This window comes from Natator depressus, chromosome 1 (assembly GCF_965152275.1).
Source record: "Natator depressus isolate rNatDep1 chromosome 1, rNatDep2.hap1, whole genome shotgun sequence".
NCBI lineage: Eukaryota > Metazoa > Chordata > Testudines > Cheloniidae > Natator > Natator depressus.
The window spans coordinates 51,008,976-51,028,343 of record NC_134234.1 but is presented as its reverse complement, the minus strand read 5'-3'; the positions used below and the strand labels follow the sequence as shown (position 1 = coordinate 51,028,343).

General features: G+C 38.6%; 1 protein-coding gene across 3 annotated transcripts in view; it reads left to right on the top strand.

Annotated features, from left to right (window-relative positions):
- Window positions 1-19,368, top strand: part of DCLK1 (doublecortin like kinase 1) — a 325,416-nt gene that overhangs the window by 296,813 nt on the left and 9,235 nt on the right. For 2 of the 3 annotated variants that reach the window (XM_074959603.1, XM_074959617.1), the window contains 3 exons: window positions 412-508; window positions 4,059-4,139; window positions 11,850-11,963. In XM_074959603.1, the coding sequence (XP_074815704.1) occupies window positions 412-508; window positions 4,059-4,139; window positions 11,850-11,963 (292 nt within the window). Of the gene's footprint in view, window positions 1-411; window positions 509-4,058; window positions 4,140-11,849; window positions 11,964-16,973; window positions 17,048-19,368 lie in introns of all 3 variants that reach the window. The other variant, XM_074959609.1, reaches the window with a different exon arrangement.

Genomic DNA, 19,368 nt, shown 5'->3' with positions numbered 1-19,368 from the left:
CAGGAAGCAGTAAAATGTAAACAAAATGTAAGCCTTCCAACAGAGATTTACACCTGTGAGCAAATTCAAAGCCTCCCCTCACAAACCTCCCCTCTCCATTAAAGCAAAGAAGAAGGGCTGGGCCTTGCCTTAAAGATAGGCAAGCTCAGAAACAAAGAGGGAAGGTGGAGGGAGCTGACAGAGGTTGCCCTACAAATTGACTCTTTTTTTTTTCCCCCTCTCACTTATGCTCCATCTCAAGTGCCCCTGCAGTTCACAATGGTGGCCGTGTGGCATGGGGAGAGGAACTGGTTCCAAAAGGGAAACTTAGTGAACTACAGTTAAAAGCATTTTACTTGCTTTTTAAAAGTTTATGAAAACTACCTCAGGAAATACATCTTATGTTTTGTTTTGTGTTTGTTTGCTTTACAGATGTGGAGATGACCAGGAAGTGCTTTTTGATCAGATTTTGATGGGCCAGGTGGATTTCCCATCTCCATACTGGGATAACGTTTCTGATTCTGCAAAGGTAGATTTACAAAGTTGGTTCTCTTCCGTTTTATCCAAGGTGTCCTGTATATACGTTGTGTGTGCAAAGAGACTGTAAAACTACTGTTCTTTTGTGTCCCTATATTTGAGAAGCTTTAGGTCTAGACTTGCCTAAAGTACGTATGTGTCATCTACTACATTATTATCGGATTATTGTCTGTGTCTTAGACTGTAAACTGCTCTGGGCAGCACTTTGTTTGTATTTGTGTCTTATACAGTGTTAAGTGAAGCCGAATGAATAAATGATTTTTCAGTTGGGTGGCTAAATCAAAAAAAATCAGAAAAAAATCTTTTTGTTTTGGGTCGACCCAAAATGGAAATGTTTTTGGGGTCAAATGAAACATTTAATTTTGTTATCAGGTGTTTTTTACTCTTTAGTAATTAAATCTAGCTAATTTTTTAAATGAAATGTCATTTTGAAAAATATAGGTTCATAGATAGATTCATAGATACTAAGGTCAGAAGGGACCATTATGATCATCTAGTCCGTCCTCCTGCACAACGCAGGCCACAGAATTTCACCCACCACTCCTGCGAAAAACCTCTCACCTATGTCTGAGCTGTTGAAGTCCTCAAATCATGGTTTAAAGACTTCAAGGAGCAGATAATCCTCCAGCAAGTGACCCGTGCCCCATGCTACAGAGGAAGGCGAAAAACCTCCAGGGCCTCTTCCAATCTGACCTGGAGGAAAATTCCTTCCCAACCCCAAATATGGCGATCAGCTAAACCCTGAGCATATGGGCAAGATTCACCAGCCAGATACCCAGGAAAGAATTTTCTGTAGTAACTCAGATCCCACCCCATCTGTGTTGAAACAAAACATTTAAAAACTTATTCAAAATGTATCCCTTTTAAGGGGGAGGGGCAAATCTATTTGCCAAATTCAATCTGAATTCACAGATAGTTGTGGTGAACCTGACACTGCATTTTTCAGAGAATAAACTATTTGTGTGAAAGTTTTTGCCCAGCTCTAGTTTTAAGCATCCTGTCAACACCTATTGAACAATTAAAACTTCCAGTAACTTGGATCATAAATATGCACATCTTAGATTGAAAACTCCTTGGGGGCAGTAACTCTGCTTTCTATGGGTTTGTACAGTGACAAGCACAATGGCAGCTGGATTCCAATTGGCACCTTCAGGTGTAATTGCATTATATATACTAAACAATAATAATCTGAGGACAACATGTCTCATGATTAATGACATGAAAGGATTGTCCTGATATCTCTTTCTGTCAAAGAACCAGGCTCAACATTGCCTGTAACTCCTGAATGTTGCCGGGGTAAGAAACTCTGACTTGTTCTGTCAATCCATTACAAACAGTTCATTTTTTTTAGTCCTCTATTTTAAAACCAACTTCCAAGTACAGTAAAAGCTGTTTTATCCAGCACTTCACCAACTGGAAAGTTCTGTAAACCGGCATTTCTGATCTTCATTGAAAATCTGGTTTATAGTCCAGTTGGTGCAGGGCTGGCAGGAGGTTGGGGTGCACGGGCTCTGGGAGGGAGTTTGGGTGTGGGAGGCAGCTCGAGGCAGCAAGTTGGGGCGCAGGAGGTGGTGCAGGGTGCCGATCTGCGGTGCACTCACCTCGGGCAGCTCCCGCAAGTGATGATCTGTCCTGGCTGCTCCTGCATGCTGCCTCTGCCCGCAGGCGCTGCCCCCATAGCTTCCATTGGCCATGGTTCCCGGCCAATGGGAGCTGCACAACCAGCGCTCAGGGTGGGGCGGAGGCAGCGCACAGAACTGCCTACCTTGCCTCCACCTACAAGCAGCCGAGACAGGTCGCGGCTTGCAGGAAGCCGCCCGAGATGAGTCCCCCCTCCCCTCCCCGGATCTGGCACCCCAGGTCCCTCCTGTGCCAAAACCCCCTGCCCTGAGCCCCCTCCCACACCCAAACTCCCTCCCAGAGCCCATGCCTCGCACCTCCTCCTGCGCTCTAACCCCTAGCTCCGCATCCCCTCCCACACCCAAACTCCCTCCCAGATCCCATGCCCTGCACCCTTCCCACGTCCCAACGTCCAGCCCCGCACCCAAACTCCCTCCCTCTTAGTTAACCAGCATTTTTCACTTACCGGCACCCCCCATTCCTCCCACATGCCGGATAAAACATTTTTACTGTAATAAGGAAGAGCTTGATTCTGAGATGAGATGAGAGAACTGTGGATGCACAGTACCTTTCAGGATTAGTCCCTAACACAGTTAAATACACTTACACAACAGGGTTGAATTTGGCCCAAGAGTTCAAATTCTCTGGAGCAGTCTCATTGGTGCACTATAGTAAGAGGTGAATTTACAGAGTTCCTAGGCATTCTGAATTACAGTAACATTGGAGTTGATTGGAGTTTCATATTTGCAGTCCATTTGAGTTGGCATGTGTATAACTAATAGATTTCACCCGAACACTTTCCTTAAGCTTGGAAACACCAACACATAATCATAGGATGAATATATGCAACACTGTCCTCTCCTTGCTCTCAGTATGAGCACTAATTTATCACAAAACAATGTCAGTGTTTTCATCTGGGGTGTGAGGATTGAAAATGACATATTAAACGCTGATTCTTGATTCCTCTAAACCACTGCTTTGTACTGTTTTTGGAAATAATATGAGAGGGGATAGGGGGTGGGATTTTAGTTTCCAAGCTAGTGAAATTAACATACAGGATACAGTACTTGGAACTGAAAGAAAACATTAAGTGTTAGTAGGAGTCTTCTAATCCCTCCCTTTGTATTGTAGCAAGCTTGATTTCATCATACATAAGACATCACTCATCTGTTAAGAATCAGCTCTAGTCTTCAATATCTCTAATGACAATTCCACAGCTCCTTTGGCAAGCTTGTTCCATTACCGAACTACTCTATCTAGTTAGTTTGTTCTAATATTTTCCATTTTGATGCATAAACTCATTAGTTTCTATTCCACTCCCATTTATTATTGAAAATAATTGATGTCTATCATTTCTGATTTCCCTTTATATTAGCATCCCATTACTGTTATCTTTTGTATAGATTGAATGTACTCACTGATGGGAGAAGAAATGCATTAAATGCTGGTAGGAAACTGAGAGGAAAATAGTAAAGAAGAATTTGAAACATTAAAATAAAGGTTTTAAGAGTTAGAAATTTTTTTTTTGAAAATATCCACTTTGCTATTGATATTGGGACCTGGAGAAAGCCAAATTCTAGATTAGTCTGCATCATCTTTAGAGAAAATTGGCTATTTTCTAAATGGGCAACTAACCTGATTTCATGCTCCCATCTGTTTTGTACCTTATGTGAGAAGTTCTTTCCTCTGCAAACCGCTGACTACAAAAGTAACTCAGCACTATGATCTTCTAGCTTTTCAGTTTATTATTTAGCTATTGATTTAGAAGCTCAGCTTATAGTTCAGCAGTTGACAGGTTTTTTTAAATAACCCTAGTATATTTCCACCCTGTATAATTCTTGAAGATCACTTCACTGAATTAAATCTTTTGTTTTTCTTCATAAAAATGTGCTCTAAACTGGATCTTATCTTCCATTTCACAGGAACTTATCACCATGATGCTTCAGGTAGATGTAGATCAGCGATTCTCAGCCTTGCAAGTTCTCGAACATCCATGGGTTAATGTAAGTAATTTCAGGACTGCAAATTCTTGTTTTAGTCTTGTCATCTTTTAACTGTTTGCCATCAAATACTTTAAATGCCTCTTTGGGGCCAACATTTTCTAAAAGAGACACAGGTAATGACCAACTTACTGTGTGGTTTCACTGGAAGTGAAAGTGCTTTGTTAGTATACAATTAAATATTTTTGTGCACAATGCTCTGCACACTCTTCCCCCAATATCTTGGGCCACATTTGCAACACACCTCCTTAACTGCACCTGCAAACTCCGTCAATTTCCCAAAGGTCAATTTGCAGGTGCAGTGATAACATTTTGTGCACGTAAATCAGATTGGCTCACAAGTCTTGCAATCGCAACTAAGGGATCTTGAAATATAGTCCATGTTTTAAAGCTGGATGATACAGCATTAAGTACAAAATCTTTACAGTCAAATATTTAACTTCCAAATTTGAACTATAAACATGTTTATGTGCAGTAATATCAATTTAGTCTATATTAGTGTGACATTTTCATCTTTAGATCAATGCTCATTTGTTCTGAACATGTCATAAAATTGATTAACAAAGAGGTGGCATATGGATAAATCTAATATAGATTAAGAAGGCCTGGGCCTGTCTATGCTTTAATGTTGAGACAGAGACACTGTTTAATATTAATTATTTAAGACTATTTAATATGTTTCAAAATATTTGGATAAAAATGTAAAGAAAAGTGGGGAGAAGAATCCAGATTCCAGTTTAAAAATGAAGATACAGAAAAGCAAAATGAGTACAAGAAAAAATATCTGAATTTGCATATTGCAAGTTCTAGTGTGGAATTCCTCCCTAGCACATTTGTGTGATTCAGTACTTCCCCTAGTATCCAAAAGGAGATCACTGACACTTATAGGGAGTGTAGTTCCAAAAAGGAATATTTGTAATTCAAATATACAGACTAATTAAATAACAACATAAAAAAAATAAAAAAGTGTCTAAATAGTTAATTGAAAATGGTGTGTAAAGTACCTACAAAGTACATGCTCAAGTAGTTATAGTCTCCATTCTGCGTTCAGATAGAAGCAGTTTTTAACTGTAAATACTTCTGAACTGCACAGCCCCTTTGTCATGTAAAGCTTATAGACATCCAGTGCAATATATAATGAGACAATTTAGCATTTCTGTGGTCACTTTAAGGCAGAAGATTGTGGTGGTGGTGGTATTTTCTTTCCTTCTTGGAGGATATATTCTTATCACACAATGTTTATATCTCAATTTTAAATTTTTGTTCAGAACTGAAAGATTATTTATCTCTGGATTGAGAGGGAGCTGTGGGACGAGGGATAAGGTAAAGATAGAAAGTGTGACTTACTAAGCAGAATTGTTGCCTCATGGCCAGCTTCTTCCATGGTGTAAATTGGCGTAACTCCACTGAATTTAATGGAGCTCTGTTGATATAACATCATTGGAGGATCTGGAACTTGATAGCTTCCCCCCCCACACCCTTTTAGTTAAATTACACTCTGATGCATTTTCGTAAACAGTTTCAGCAAGCTGCATGAAGTCAGAGGTATTACTTCCATTAGTGCAGAGGTCCCCAAACTGTGGGTCATGCCCACCGAGGGGGTGCGGAGGAATGTTCCGGGGGGGGGGTGGGAAGGAGCACAGCGGGCCTGAGCCAGCCCCCACATGGGGTAGGGGAGGGAGCAGTATCCAGCCCCACTCCAGTTCCAGCTCTGCCCTGGTCCCAGCCCCTGGCTTCCATCCACAGCCCAGCCACAGCTCTGCACCCAGCCCTGGTTCTGGCTCCGCCCCCAGCTTTGGCCCGTGGCCACAGCCCCACTCCTGGCCCTGGCCCTGCCCCCAGTCTCGTCCCTCTTACCTCTGTTTGTGTCCCCCCCAACCCTTCAGGACCCTGAAAAGTTTGTGGACCACTGCTTTAGTGTTGCAAGTCATGCTGTTGTTCATATTCTGCAAGCATATCACAGTGAAAACATATAGCACTCCTGTTTGTACTACAGGAAGTATTCTGTCCTAGTTCTACGGGGATTTTTGTCTCCCTAATCATTCCTTTATAGCATTCCACATTCAGAGGTCAGTAAATCATCTTCAGCTATATACTAGTCACCATTCAGAGCTAATCAGGCTAGAAATACCTTTTTCTTGGACTAATGTAAGTATTTGCTAGATAAGTTTTCTGGAGCTCAGCACATGCCTAAGTCCCCCTCTGGTTTGGCTATCACATAAGTATGTGCTGAATTTGAGGCACCAATTTAAGGTCCATTGAACTAAATGACTTATACCTCAAGTGAAATACATGGTTAGGTGCTGTCCTGAATGGGGATGCTTTCCTGAACTGGGGCCCAAGTATGTGTGTAAGAGAGAGAATTCGGAAGGGAAAACTTGTTTTTATACAGAGGCAGTGTGAGCCAAGAGAGAGAACATTGGACTGGGAGTCAGGGGACACATTTTCCATTCCTAGCACTGTCATCACCTTGAACCAGTCACTTTCTCTCTACCTCAGTTTCTTCATCTTTAAAATTGGGGTAATAATGCTTACTCATATTTATAACAGCACTGGAGATCTACAAGTGAACATTTTTATTTTAGCTGATCTTCATAAAATATTCTGCTTCTTTCTAGAAGGAAAGTAAATACAAACCCCAGTATAATATGTGGAATAACACTTCACTTTTCTAATAAATCTGTTCAAATACCTCTCCTTAGTACCAAATGCTATATAATATTTTGGACTTATTTATAGTTTTGAGACCAGTGAAATAGCACTAAAATTGTGGGTAGTGCTGGCTGGAAAATAGAAATAATTTTTCATGATAATTTTCATGATCAATCTCATTTTTTTCTCTTTGAAATTTCATTTTGGCATTCTGCCTAGTTGTTCTATGTAAAAAAGTATTTGTCAGCTGTAAATTACTGTTGCACTTGCAAGTGCAGCTTTTTATGACTGTTTATTAAATGATTACTTTATAAATTGATGACATTGCTGGAATTTAGTATGACAGTTTCAATAGGAGACAACCCTCGTTTCAGTTTAAATTTTAACAATAAAAATAGCTGGACTCTCTTAGAAACAGCAAAACTTGTAATGGTCAGAATCAGACCAGTAAAACAGCTCCTTTGTCAATAATATCCCAGCTGTTTTCAATTTAATAAACAAAACCTGAAAAGACTTTGGCTAGTTGCCATTGAAACAGATGGAGATCCTGGATTCTGAATGCAATTCAACAGCAGTTCTCTGCCCCCTCAATTTAGTTTATTTGGATTTGTCTCTCATATACAGAACTCTTAGAGCTAGAAACAAATCCACTGTTTTATACTTCCCCTACTGGGACTCTTACTGTTTCCTTTGCCTGCTCATATTCATTGCAAAACTAAGGAATTATAAAAGAGGCTGGAGGTTTGGGAGCTAGCATTTTAAACACTGGAAATGTTATATAATCCAAAGTGCACCACTGGCAAGTTATGGTACAAATATACCCTGTTCTTGACTTCTGAGTAATAAAAATGTTTAACTTACTGTAATTCAATAAGTTATAATGGTGAAAGGGATGGATTACTTTTTGTAAACCCTTCCCCTGTTATAATGATAACCCCAAAATGGATTATTTTTTGTACACGCCAGCCTAAAAAGGATTAGGAAACCTGTAGCTTTAAAACATTTCCCTAGATACACTGGCCCTGGCTGCCTGTATGTGAAATAAATAAGTAACCATCAGTAAATAATACTAATAAACTGAGTATTCATAAGGAGGTTAATTTAAAAAGACATTTCTTATTTGGCCGCTGCAATATTTTTGGTCACACCATAGGGCACTGCCCAAATTTCACTGGAAACCTTAAAGGAAACAGAGTCAACAGGCTTTTCCAGGGCTTTTATTTGGTCTAATTTTCTTCTGTTATTTATATAATGACCTCTTCCTATAGCACAATTAGCACTGGAAAGGAAACCTCTTGCGATTCATCTTGTGAAATGGATCTGAGTGCTTCAGGGCAGTAGGAGTCTGGCAGTCCTGAGCTTTGCTTAAGATTTTTAGCACAATTTCTTTTTTTTTTTTTGGATCTTTACACATCCTGTTGTGTAGCACAATGCAAATAGCAAGCAATGTTCATGATGATTATTATATACAGGAATGACACCAGCAGCCTCTCTCTGGCTCTTTTTTCTTATTTTAAAACAAAACAAAGCAGGTACTCTGTTGAGCAGCAACTATCAGTGTTTGCTAGAAAATCCAAATGAGACAGGGAGGACAGTAAACAATTGCACATTGAAGTAGTACGTTGTAAATCCTAAATCAAGGTCTTCAAGAGTGACAAGTGATTTTAGGTGCTTCAGTTTCTGGGTGTCCAATTTCTGAGACACTACAAGGGGGCCTATTTTTGAGAGAACGGGTGCTCAGTGTTTTATGAAACTCAGGCCCCTTTAAGGTGTTTCAAGATGAATATCCAAAATCACCAGTCACTCTTGACTGTTTTGTCCCTAGTACTATAGATTAGATGCAGTACCAAGGTCCAGATCACTTGTGAGAAGAAGTGTGTATATCTAATGGTTAATGCATAGACTGGAACACTCATTAATGAAGACTGACTTTGAGAGGTTAACATTTACAGTGTCTTGACCAAATTCCTATTTGGAGCATTTAGCCTACATCCAGTTCCTCCTGCAGTTTCTTGTGGGTATGATATTCTTCTTCACTTCCTGCCATAAACTGTGGTGTAGCATTGCTGTTTGATATTAAACAGCTGCCATGTTTCACCCTAGATGTGTGGCTATTTTCTAATGTTGGATGACGTGATTCCAGTTTGGATCCTGAATACCAATATATTTGTAAAGTAAACATCAGCTAGAAGCAATAGTAGTTAGAAAGTGTTGCAGTGACAGATTAATTAATATTTTATAACTTTGCCACACCTTGAGCATATTGTGGCTCAAAAAATGTATCCTATGTTATGCGGATCTGGAATATTATCTCTGGAGCTAAGGCTGTAAGTTTCCCTGATAGAAAGTATTATACTAGTCATCAGGCCTTGGTGATGCTTGTGCCTCAGACCTTTGAAAAATGAGATGTAAGTTTTGGGGATTTTTTCCAATGAAGAAGAGGAAAGAGTTCATTTTATAGACTGGTTTTCTTCTGGAAAAGGTCAGGTCAGAGGAATACAGGTTATTTTAGGGGTCATATACAACTGAGCTAGGCCTCCAATAATCAACTCTATATTTTTTAAAGCTCTGCATTTGACCATATTCTGCCCGCTAGTGCATTTTGTTAAGAGGTGAGTGAGGAATTTTTGAAAACCAGTGCCACAATCTACAAACTCAAACTAACCTTCTTCCCATATGCTCACAAAGCCCATGATTTACTGCAGCAACTGTGTAACATACTAAGTGCTCTCAGAATTGTTACAAAGACAGAAAAATGAATGTTAACACTCATTTTATGTTCTGATCTTGATCTGTTACTTCCATGTGTTGTACTTTTGGTGCTAAAATGCTTAGTTTAAGTCTCTGGTTCCATTGTTGATCACTAGAGATGCAAAGCAGAGCTCTCAATGGGACTAGTGTAGAGCCCTGCAGCGGGACAGGGATCCCGCAGGTCCTGCAGGACCCGCTGCCATAATAGCGGGAGCGGAATTAAAATATAGTCCTGTGCAGGGCTCTGATGCAAAGCAGTAGTTCTGCCAGCCAGTCATTTTATATGACCCAAGGTTACTGTTCTCTGCTACACTGCATAATCTGATAGTGGGCAGACTTCGCCAAGGTAGCTGTTCTTGGCATTGCTCTTAAAGTGGTCTATCTGGCCCCACCCTTTGGGTCAGTTACAAAGGCCTATTCTTCACTTAAAAAAGGTGTGTTTTTAATTCAGTCTTTAACTTGTGTGAAAACAAACTTCCTTGTCTTCACTAGGATTTTAACTCAAGTTAAGAACATGCTTTTTTTAGTGAAGACAAGGCCACAATTGACTCAAACATTATCTGTTTTTCCTGGCTGGAGCCCATGTTTCTTTACCCCTGTGTCCCCGACCGCTGCATAGGAAGATATTGTGTAGTGCATGGGAAGAACTGTAGGCCCTCATTGAGGTCTTGACCTCCCTGAGGGAAGGCTGGAGCTCCCTGTAGGTTGTGGCTTCATTTAGCCATAGGCTAAATGTGATAATATCACAATCAGTGATTGTAACAGCAGCCATCAATCAGGCATCTATCCATTATCCCATAGCTGGGTCAGGAGTCATTGAAATTAGCCAGGGGAATCTCCTTCTAGACTTTATAAGGAGTCTCCTCCCAGGTTAGTATTTAGTGAATACCACTGGTTGTGCTTGGATCAAGCCCTGTGAACTCTCTAAATGCATCCCCCCTTTGATGGAGTGGAAAGTTTCTGGAATATTTTTATTAATCCTGTGTGTGCCTCTGTTTCCCTCTCTAATTTGCATTGTAAAAAAAAAAGTTTCATACCTGCTAAAAGAGTGCAGGAGGCAGGAGGTATGGGTGTCACCTGGCTGCCTGGGGGCTGGCTCATTAAAGAGCTGTCTCAAACGTAACCCAAATCAACATAGCATCCAGCAAGAGATACCTCTGAAACATCAACACCTGACAGCAGCACACCCCAGCAGGCAAGACTTGTGAACTGAGCTGGAGAACCAGGTGTCAGGTGACCGGAAGGAGGGCATCCCTTTTTGGAGGGACTCAGGAGCCCGAACCTGGGGAGACAAAAGAGGGATGGGGGGGTGGGAGCCAGAGGTGGAGTCCATTACAGCTTGGCTGGCTCATCATGTACTGTAGTGTAATTTCTGCCTCTCTGTGCTAACCTAAGCACTATAAGATTCTGTGTGCCAGGTGACTAATAAAATGTTACCTTGCTTTGAAAAGGCTGCCTGTGTCACTGTAAGTACTCCCTGAGAGCATTGGCCCTGAGGGATACAGTACCAGCCTCCCGCAGGACTCTGGCTTGGCTGGATTCACTGCAGAGAGACATGGAGACAGACAGGGATTGTTGGTGCCGAAGGCCCAGTCTTGGAGGCCACAGGCCTGCCCCTGTTGGAACTGTGTGTGTCCTTCGGGCCCGGCCCACTAAGGGGTCACTCCAGAGAGACTGATTGCAGGCTGGGGTATAGACCGGACTCTGTGACAGCCTGCATGTAGTTTGAGCACTTTTTCCCCTTTGTTAAATGTTAAGCATAACATTTTATTCAGCCAAATCTCACCTCTCTGAAACTGGAACTCCATAAGGCTTTAGGGAGGACCTTGGAGCACACTTATTCTCTCACAAGAACACTTTCCTTGCCGCATATCAGAGAAACTGGGCTTATCTTTTTAACGCTAATGATCTTTTAACTAGTATTGTTGTCTTCACTTTTAATTGATTGTAATGTATTAACAGAACAAAGGATCAATCTGAGATTCATTTATTGTGACATTTTATGGACCTAACAAATTACCATAAGCTGGCAGTTAATAAATGCAAACGTTTATAAAAGTTTGAAAGAGAGCTATTAGCTAAAGCTGAGAAGAGAGATGGGGCTGTTCCATTATAACAAGTTTCCTTACAAACACCTTAGATAGATTCCTGGAAAAGCTGACATTGAATTAAACGAATTCATGAAAAACTTTTTTTTTATTTAACTTTTTACATCCGCAGGATCCTCCAGGATCACCTCACAATCCTGCAAAAAGAGTGTTCTCCCTTATTTTGCATTTTCTCTATAAACTTTTGTTTCTTTCTTTGCAGGATGATGGCCTTCCAGAGAATGAGCATCAGCTTTCAGTAGCTGGGAAGATAAAGAAGCATTTCAACACAGGGCCTAAACCCAACAGCACAGCAGCTGGAGTTTCTGTCATAACAGTAAGCATCTGAAGTACACAGCTATAACATTTTAAAAAGTGCCCACAGAACAGTCTATATTCAGAAGATAACAGCAAAAGACAGCAAGGGCTCGCAACTTACTGTGAAGTGTTGCCCATGTCGTTGAAATTAATGTAACCATTTCAGATGCAGTTATGCATGAGGATTGCATACCACACTACACACAATTTGCAAGCTGCATCCCTCCAAGCAGCGATTAAATCGGGTAGAGATTTAGTTGTGCTGCATGCTATAGTTACAATCTAGATATTGTCTGAAAGTAATGGAGCTTGTGAGACCGTCTCAACCAAGTCCAGCTAAATTTTATAGGCACATGCAGTACAGTATACAAATTTGTATTTTTCCTCCAAGATGAATATGTGTATGTATCTCTCTCTCACTCACACACACACACGCACATGCACAGAAGATATTCAGAATTTTATTAGATTATTTATGCGAGTACCATTAAACAGTAACTATCTGTTTTATCCACATTCATATCCTTTACTTATTTTTAATACATCGGCCTGTGTTTTAAAGCTTTTTTTTTTTTATTACTCATGGTAATGTTAATTCTCCAGATAAAGTCACCAAACAATCAGTGACACATTGAACATAACCATTCCCATATCAGATTACTCAGTGTTTGTTCCCAGCTTCCATAAATTGCAGATGGTGTGACTGCACATGTACACTGTCTCATACTGTTTCCACTTTCATGTTCCTCAGCTCGGCCCCTCCAATGGTGAGTTAAATCAGCATGAAATAAACTCAGCTCAACAGGCACAATCTGGCTCGCAGGTGTGAACTGTTTGTGCAGCAAAATGGATAAGATTACTTATCAGAAGTTACTAAGTATTTAACATTTCAAGCTGTGCCTCTCTCACTTTTTTTTTTTTAAATAAAAACTACCTCAACACGGAAACAAATTTCCCTCATGCTTTTCTTAGATTTTCAATCATCAGATAACATATAGTCAGCATTTTTTATTTTCATTTTCAAGCAATAATACCACAGTAACTCTCCCATAAGTAAAACATCACATACCTGCATTTCATATGAGCAATGGGTACAGAGTATGTTCTGAACAGCCTAGTTCAAACTGTGTTCTTTTTCAAATGGACTGCCAGCACGCTTGTCCATAAGAAGTACTGCTCAGGTCCTCTTTTCAAGGCTTTCAAAGCTTAAAAGATAGAAACGATGCTTTCCCTACCCCCTTCCATCGCTTGCCTCTTTTAATTTTTAAAATATTTTTATTTGTCCCAGTTGGTCTGGAAATGGATTGTTGACAGCAATTTGATATTTTAGTAATGAAAAAGGCATTGGTGAAGTGAATCTTTCCATTGACAAACATTATAGAAATAAATAAAACAAAAGCAAAAAGACTCACTGAATTTGGTAATGTGTTGGAATTTAAATAAGTACATTTAAGAGAGCATCCTTCTGAGTGGATACCACACCTTGGTGTGGTTAATTCTGGAGTTCTGCCTCTAAACTAGCAGTATTTTAAAAATATTGTTATAAAATCCAGAAAGTGGCTTAATTAACTAACTTCTTTCAGTAACTTTCCTAAAATTGGGGCACTACACACATCTGTAGTGCATGTGTAAATTTTAAGGCAGACTGGCAAGTGCGGATTTAAATATCAAAAAACTTTTATATACCATGCATAACACCCATCTTAATAAACAGAATAAATAAAACCAAAAGCAAAACCTTTAACCACTGTGCCTGCATTTAAAAACTAATGTAATACAAGTTTGGCATGGGATTGTCATTAACATTTTACTTTCGGGAATCTCCTTTTTTACTTCTACAATGCCAGATAATATTGATATAAAGCTTATTAACTAAGGCTGTTCCAAATTTATAATTTACAAAGCATATGCTCCCCAAATGCTGGAACATATTGTTCAGCACTAAAAATGTACAATAAGTATATCTTAGCCCTTTTTAAAAAAATCTGTTTATGGTGCCGATATATGTGTATACTGTAAATTATGTAAAGGGATAGCTAAAATACGGTATTTAGTTCTCAAGTCAACTTCATAGTGATATTCTTTATTATACATATGCCCTTAGGGTAAAATTCACCACTGTATGGGGGTCCCACACAGGGCTCTATGTATCGAACCTTTAATGTGGAGCTTAAATTAATAAGGATTTGTGCAGGTCCGCTGGGCTGGGGGGAATTGCACCCCTAGTTTGTTTGTTATTAGGTCAGAGTCATCTGGAAGTGTATTTTATTTATTTACATAAAACACTTTTAGTAAGCTGTTGACTTCTTCAGTAATATCCAAATATATTGTACTGACCCCTTTTGCTGAGGCATACATTTGCTTTGGTTACAATCCCCAGTAAAAGTAGTATCTGTTCATCCAGGTTCCAATCCTACAAACACTCACGCATATTCTTAAACTTTACTACTGTCATAAAGTTAATCATGTGCATAAGTATTTGCAGGATTAGAGCCCTAAAGCAGATATGACCAAAATATTTAATTTTGAAGTTCCATGACTGCATTTTTCTTATATATAAATCTAACATTTCACTAAAAAATGTAAAATGCATGTTTAATAGCAAGCATTTATTAAATAATCTGTTTAAAGTTTAGCACTAGAATTTTTGTTGAATTCTCCAAGGATGTCGTCACACTCTTTCCTTTGAATATTTTAAATTAATGACTTGACTGCTTAGTTATAATGTCTCCAGCCACTAAAGAAGAGAGCTGGTAATTATTTCTCAAATAAAAACAGATGTTTTGAAAGAGATTTTTTTAAAAAAAAACAACAACAATACTCTATGTCAGTACCCTATGGGTTTGTAATTATACTCTTTCTGTCTGGAATAATCAAGAGGAAATAAAAATCAATTTTAAAAAATGCTTTAATATTCAAAGATGTATTGCAATACATTCTATTAACTGAGCATAGTTCAATTTGTGTTCATGTCTGGAATGTTAAAGCTTTGCTTGTATGTTGTCACTTTTGTGCTTGTTTTTTGGCATTATTAAGACAGAAGAAAAGACTAATGATAACATTATGTTAAGGTTGTGTGAGGTCCCTGACTTGGCTACGGGAGTAAATCCCAGCTTGAGGCTCACGGGAACCATGTAGCATAAAGAAAGAAAAAAGCTGTTCTGACAGCTGATGGCCTGCCAGTGTGTCTAGAGATGGTAACCGATTCCTCTGTCTGCAGCGTTCTGCCTGTCGCAGACAGCCTCTGTCATTTGTGGAAACCAAATTGGTGCTGCTTTATCATGGGGTGGGGGAAGGACGGAGTGAGGTATTTAAAATACATTCTAGTGATTATAAAATAAAATTAAAAGTGACATTTTAACAGTGGGCTTTTCTTAAAATGTGGAGAAGAGAAAAAAGCTTTAGTCTATTATTTTTGCTCAGTTTGAGGAAGAACAAATGACTTAAATGTCTATCTGTTGTTCTATAGTTATTATTTATAACCTGTTTTTCTTAGCCTGTAGTCTCCATGGTAACTAAAATATTGTTTGACTTCTGCTTAGATAGATGTAACATTTTAAAATTCAAAGAATAAATCCCCTCCTAAAACAATTGTAACAGCATCCTGTTAGTTATAATATTTCAGTGCAATACTTTTAATTTCAATTTGTAAAAAAACCTTGTCTTTTGTGTACTTGAGATGCAGTATAACCGGCTGCCAGCAGATGGCAATAGTAGATCAATCTACTGAAACTCAAAGAAAAATGAAGTATGGGTGCAAGGTCCTCATCTTTTGAACAGGAAGTGGCCTTTAAATAATTCTAAATAAGATGAAACGTGCATTGATTTAAGAAAACAGAATAAATTATTAAATATTTCTCTTTATGTCTGTATTGAAAGTGTAAGTAAAATTTAAAGTTAGATGCTAACTACAGTTTAAATAACTGGTACCTAGAGACATGTTAACCGGCCTTTCTCAATCTAGAATTAGTAACTATCATGCGTATTGCACCAGTATGCCACAGTCTTAAGGAAACACACAATGGCCTTTCCTTTTGTAGAGCAAAATGTGAAAGTTATCAAATTATTCTGATTAAACTGGGCAGAGTGTCTCTCCAGTTTGACCCCCCCTAAAATTGTATCTAATCCTCTGTTAAAGGCTATCCCAAATACATGTTAGTGCAGTGTAAAAGGGTTAGAGAAAATAACACACTTTCTTTTTCTATGCACATTCCACTGCTAATGATAACCTCAATTTAGAACAATATGTACAATTTAAAGTTATATTTTTAAGGACACACTTTACCCGGTTTTTTTTACACAATACTAAGTTAATTTTCCATTTTGACTTTAATTGCTGCAATTTAGTGAATATTTTACATCACAGCTTTCTACCATTATCTTTTTAAGCCTGAGATGTAAGGTGAAATGACAAACAGTGCAATGTTCATGAACCTGAGAAGTCCTGCTCTCCAAGGCTAACATTTTAAAAAAAAACCAAACCAGAATTACCATAATTGATGGGATATCAAAACCGGATTCTTTTAATCTTTACACATGCCATGATTATGAAGTAGTCTAATTTAAGCCTGATGTAGTCTGTGTAGCCTGCTTGTTGTGATGGCTAACACTGTGTTTTTTAAAAAATATTAAACCTCTGTTTAATTGCAAAAGATATTTTTTCATTACCATTATGTGCAACTTAAAGGGGCACGTCTATATTTGGAGATGCTAGGATATTTGTTAGACTTTTAGATGAATGCATAATGCATTAAGTTACTTATTTCACAAACTCCATTTCAGTTTAAATAAAATGGCTTCTAATATAACAAGATAGAAGCTAGGGCTACTTTCTTTTCTTTCTTTTTTTTTTCTTTTTTTATTCTTTGTCTTACTTTTTGTCTCCAGTGCATAGATTCAGGATGTTAGATAAGTGCCTTGTGAAACTGAAAACAGTCAATATGCACTAAATAAGGAACAGCTTGGTCTGGAGTCTTAATTCTTTAGCATAATATCGATCCACTGAGTTGCCCCATTTCTCTCTGCTCAGCTGGACCACGGGTTTACCATCAAGAGATCAGGGTCTTTGGACTACTACCAACAACCAGGAATGTATTGGATAAGGTATGAGATGGTGCAGCTCCAACAGTCAGTGTTTCCATGGCAACGTGCTGGCAGTCTCCATTAACCAGTTCCTTCAGTGGATAAACATGCTTTTTGATTTGTTATCCAGTCCATATGCTGCTTTATCAGTTTCATTTTAATCTTGATTGAGATGCCACACCCCGTCATTCCCTTTTTTTCACCCATTATTCACACTGACATTGCCAGCTTTCTCTTCATCGCACATGCTCAGTATCAATTTTCCTTATAGTTAAAAGGACAGTGTATATAGAAAATCTACCGGATATGCTGCAGCAATTGCCTCCCCCCCCCCCCCCGGCCCCATATTGCTGGTTAAGGCATCTCCTTCCTGTGCACTTCTGTTTTTAAACACCTGGAACAGCAACAAGATCTCAGCATATATTTCTTTCTCTTCTGTATGAGATGTGGAACTATATACTGTCATTTTTAACCCATCAAACACAATCCTTACCTTAGATTGAACAATGCATTTACCTAACATAGTACTTAGAAGCTCTCCCAAGTTTACTGAAATATAATGCATTGTATGTGCTGGTAAGCTTGTGTTTTCTAATTATGCACATTTATGTATGTTCTCTTTTTATTTTTAAAACCCCTTGTAGTTTTTAAATTTTTTTAACAATATTGCATGAATCAGTTTTTAATATTTTCCTACATTGCGTAACTGTGTCAGGGTTGTTATTAGTTTACTTGACCTGTGTGATCAAATGGGACTTTGGCTGGGGTGGTTGTTTTTGGCTGGGTGAAAAGAGGGATTCTGCTGATTGCTAATGTCAGTCCCATACCTCCTCAATCAGTCAGGTGTCCCTGGTATTTTCATCAAGTGTTTATATGCTGGCTCTTGTCCCCTTATTGCTCACAGGGTTTGATTTGTGATATCTGGAAAGATAAAATGAGTCCCAACTGAATATTTTTGCTAACACTGTGGTTGTTCAAGCCCAGAGAAATGCTTTTCATTGTGGGGGGTAGGGGAAGGCCTGTTCTGTGTATGGAACAATTCTACAAATTAACTTCATTAGCAAAATGGTAATGTTTACAGTAATGTAGAAATCTGCCCCTCATATCATTTCACTGATTGCATGGATCAGACTACAGCACAGTTTCCACAAAAGTTAGCAGTCCTCCGAACACACCAAAAATATGCCTATGAAAATTCAGTAGATTTTTAAATGGTCATGAAGGAGAAAAATAGCTCTTCCTCCTTGATGTACCCTTCAGATGAGAAGCAAAAAGTTAGTCCAGGTACACCATATAGATGCTGGTTATGATGACTAACTGAGAAATAGTTTCCATAAAAGTGCTCAAATTTGTACTGGTTTATGTAGTAGCACCTTACTAATTCATATTTTGTGATTGGGAGACTTACTGAAATGTCCATAAATCACAGAGTGTACTTTATTCATCTATTTTCTCAATTGACATAATGCTTCAGAGTATCCTAGTAAATAAAATGTTGTGTATTTTGTAAAAATAATATCCTAGTGAGACCTCACTTTGGCATCTGCACTTTTTCTTTATTGATAAATGGAGGGAATCACTGGTATGTTCTGTGGATTATAAGTGGGAGGTTTAGCAAAGTTTAAGCTAGAGAAGTCTTATCATAACTTTTTCATTTTGCTCATTGAGGAAAGTTTATATTTTGAATCAAATAGAACTTTGTCAAAGAGCTAAAATGTTGCGTTCTGAATAGCACCACTATCTATGATGTGCCTGCACGGCTCTTTTACTTATGCTATTTTTTTCTTGTATACAAAGACAGAATCATTGTGTTTCTATTTGTCATGTAGGTCTCTATTTAAATAAAAAAAGTCTCCAGCATCAGAGAGCGCAAACCTCTAGAGAGAGGAATTTGTGAGAAAATAGTGAAATGTTTCTAATCTGACTGGCCTTGACTCAGTTTAACTATGTAGCCCAGGTTTTAAAACAAACCGTACATCTGGGGGCTTGGGGAAAACTCCAATCCAGCAAATAGGTAAATAAATAAACAATATAAAAAGGCCATTTGACTAAAATGCTAGTAATGGCTTCCATCAGCATACAAAGTGACATATCCTTGAATAATGGGCTGGAGCAGACGGGTGATCATCTCTCTTATTCATACATAAACTGCTGTTTTCCAGCTGGGGGCAGTAACAATGTTTATAATTAGTGCTGTTCTAAACAGTGCACTCAGTGTGTAAAACCAAATTGGGAAAGTGGTGCTAAAAACTCATAGACGTATATGCTTAATTAGGAAATGTTATAATACCTGAGAGTCCCAGAATCAACACTATTACATACACATTATCTGCACTGATTGC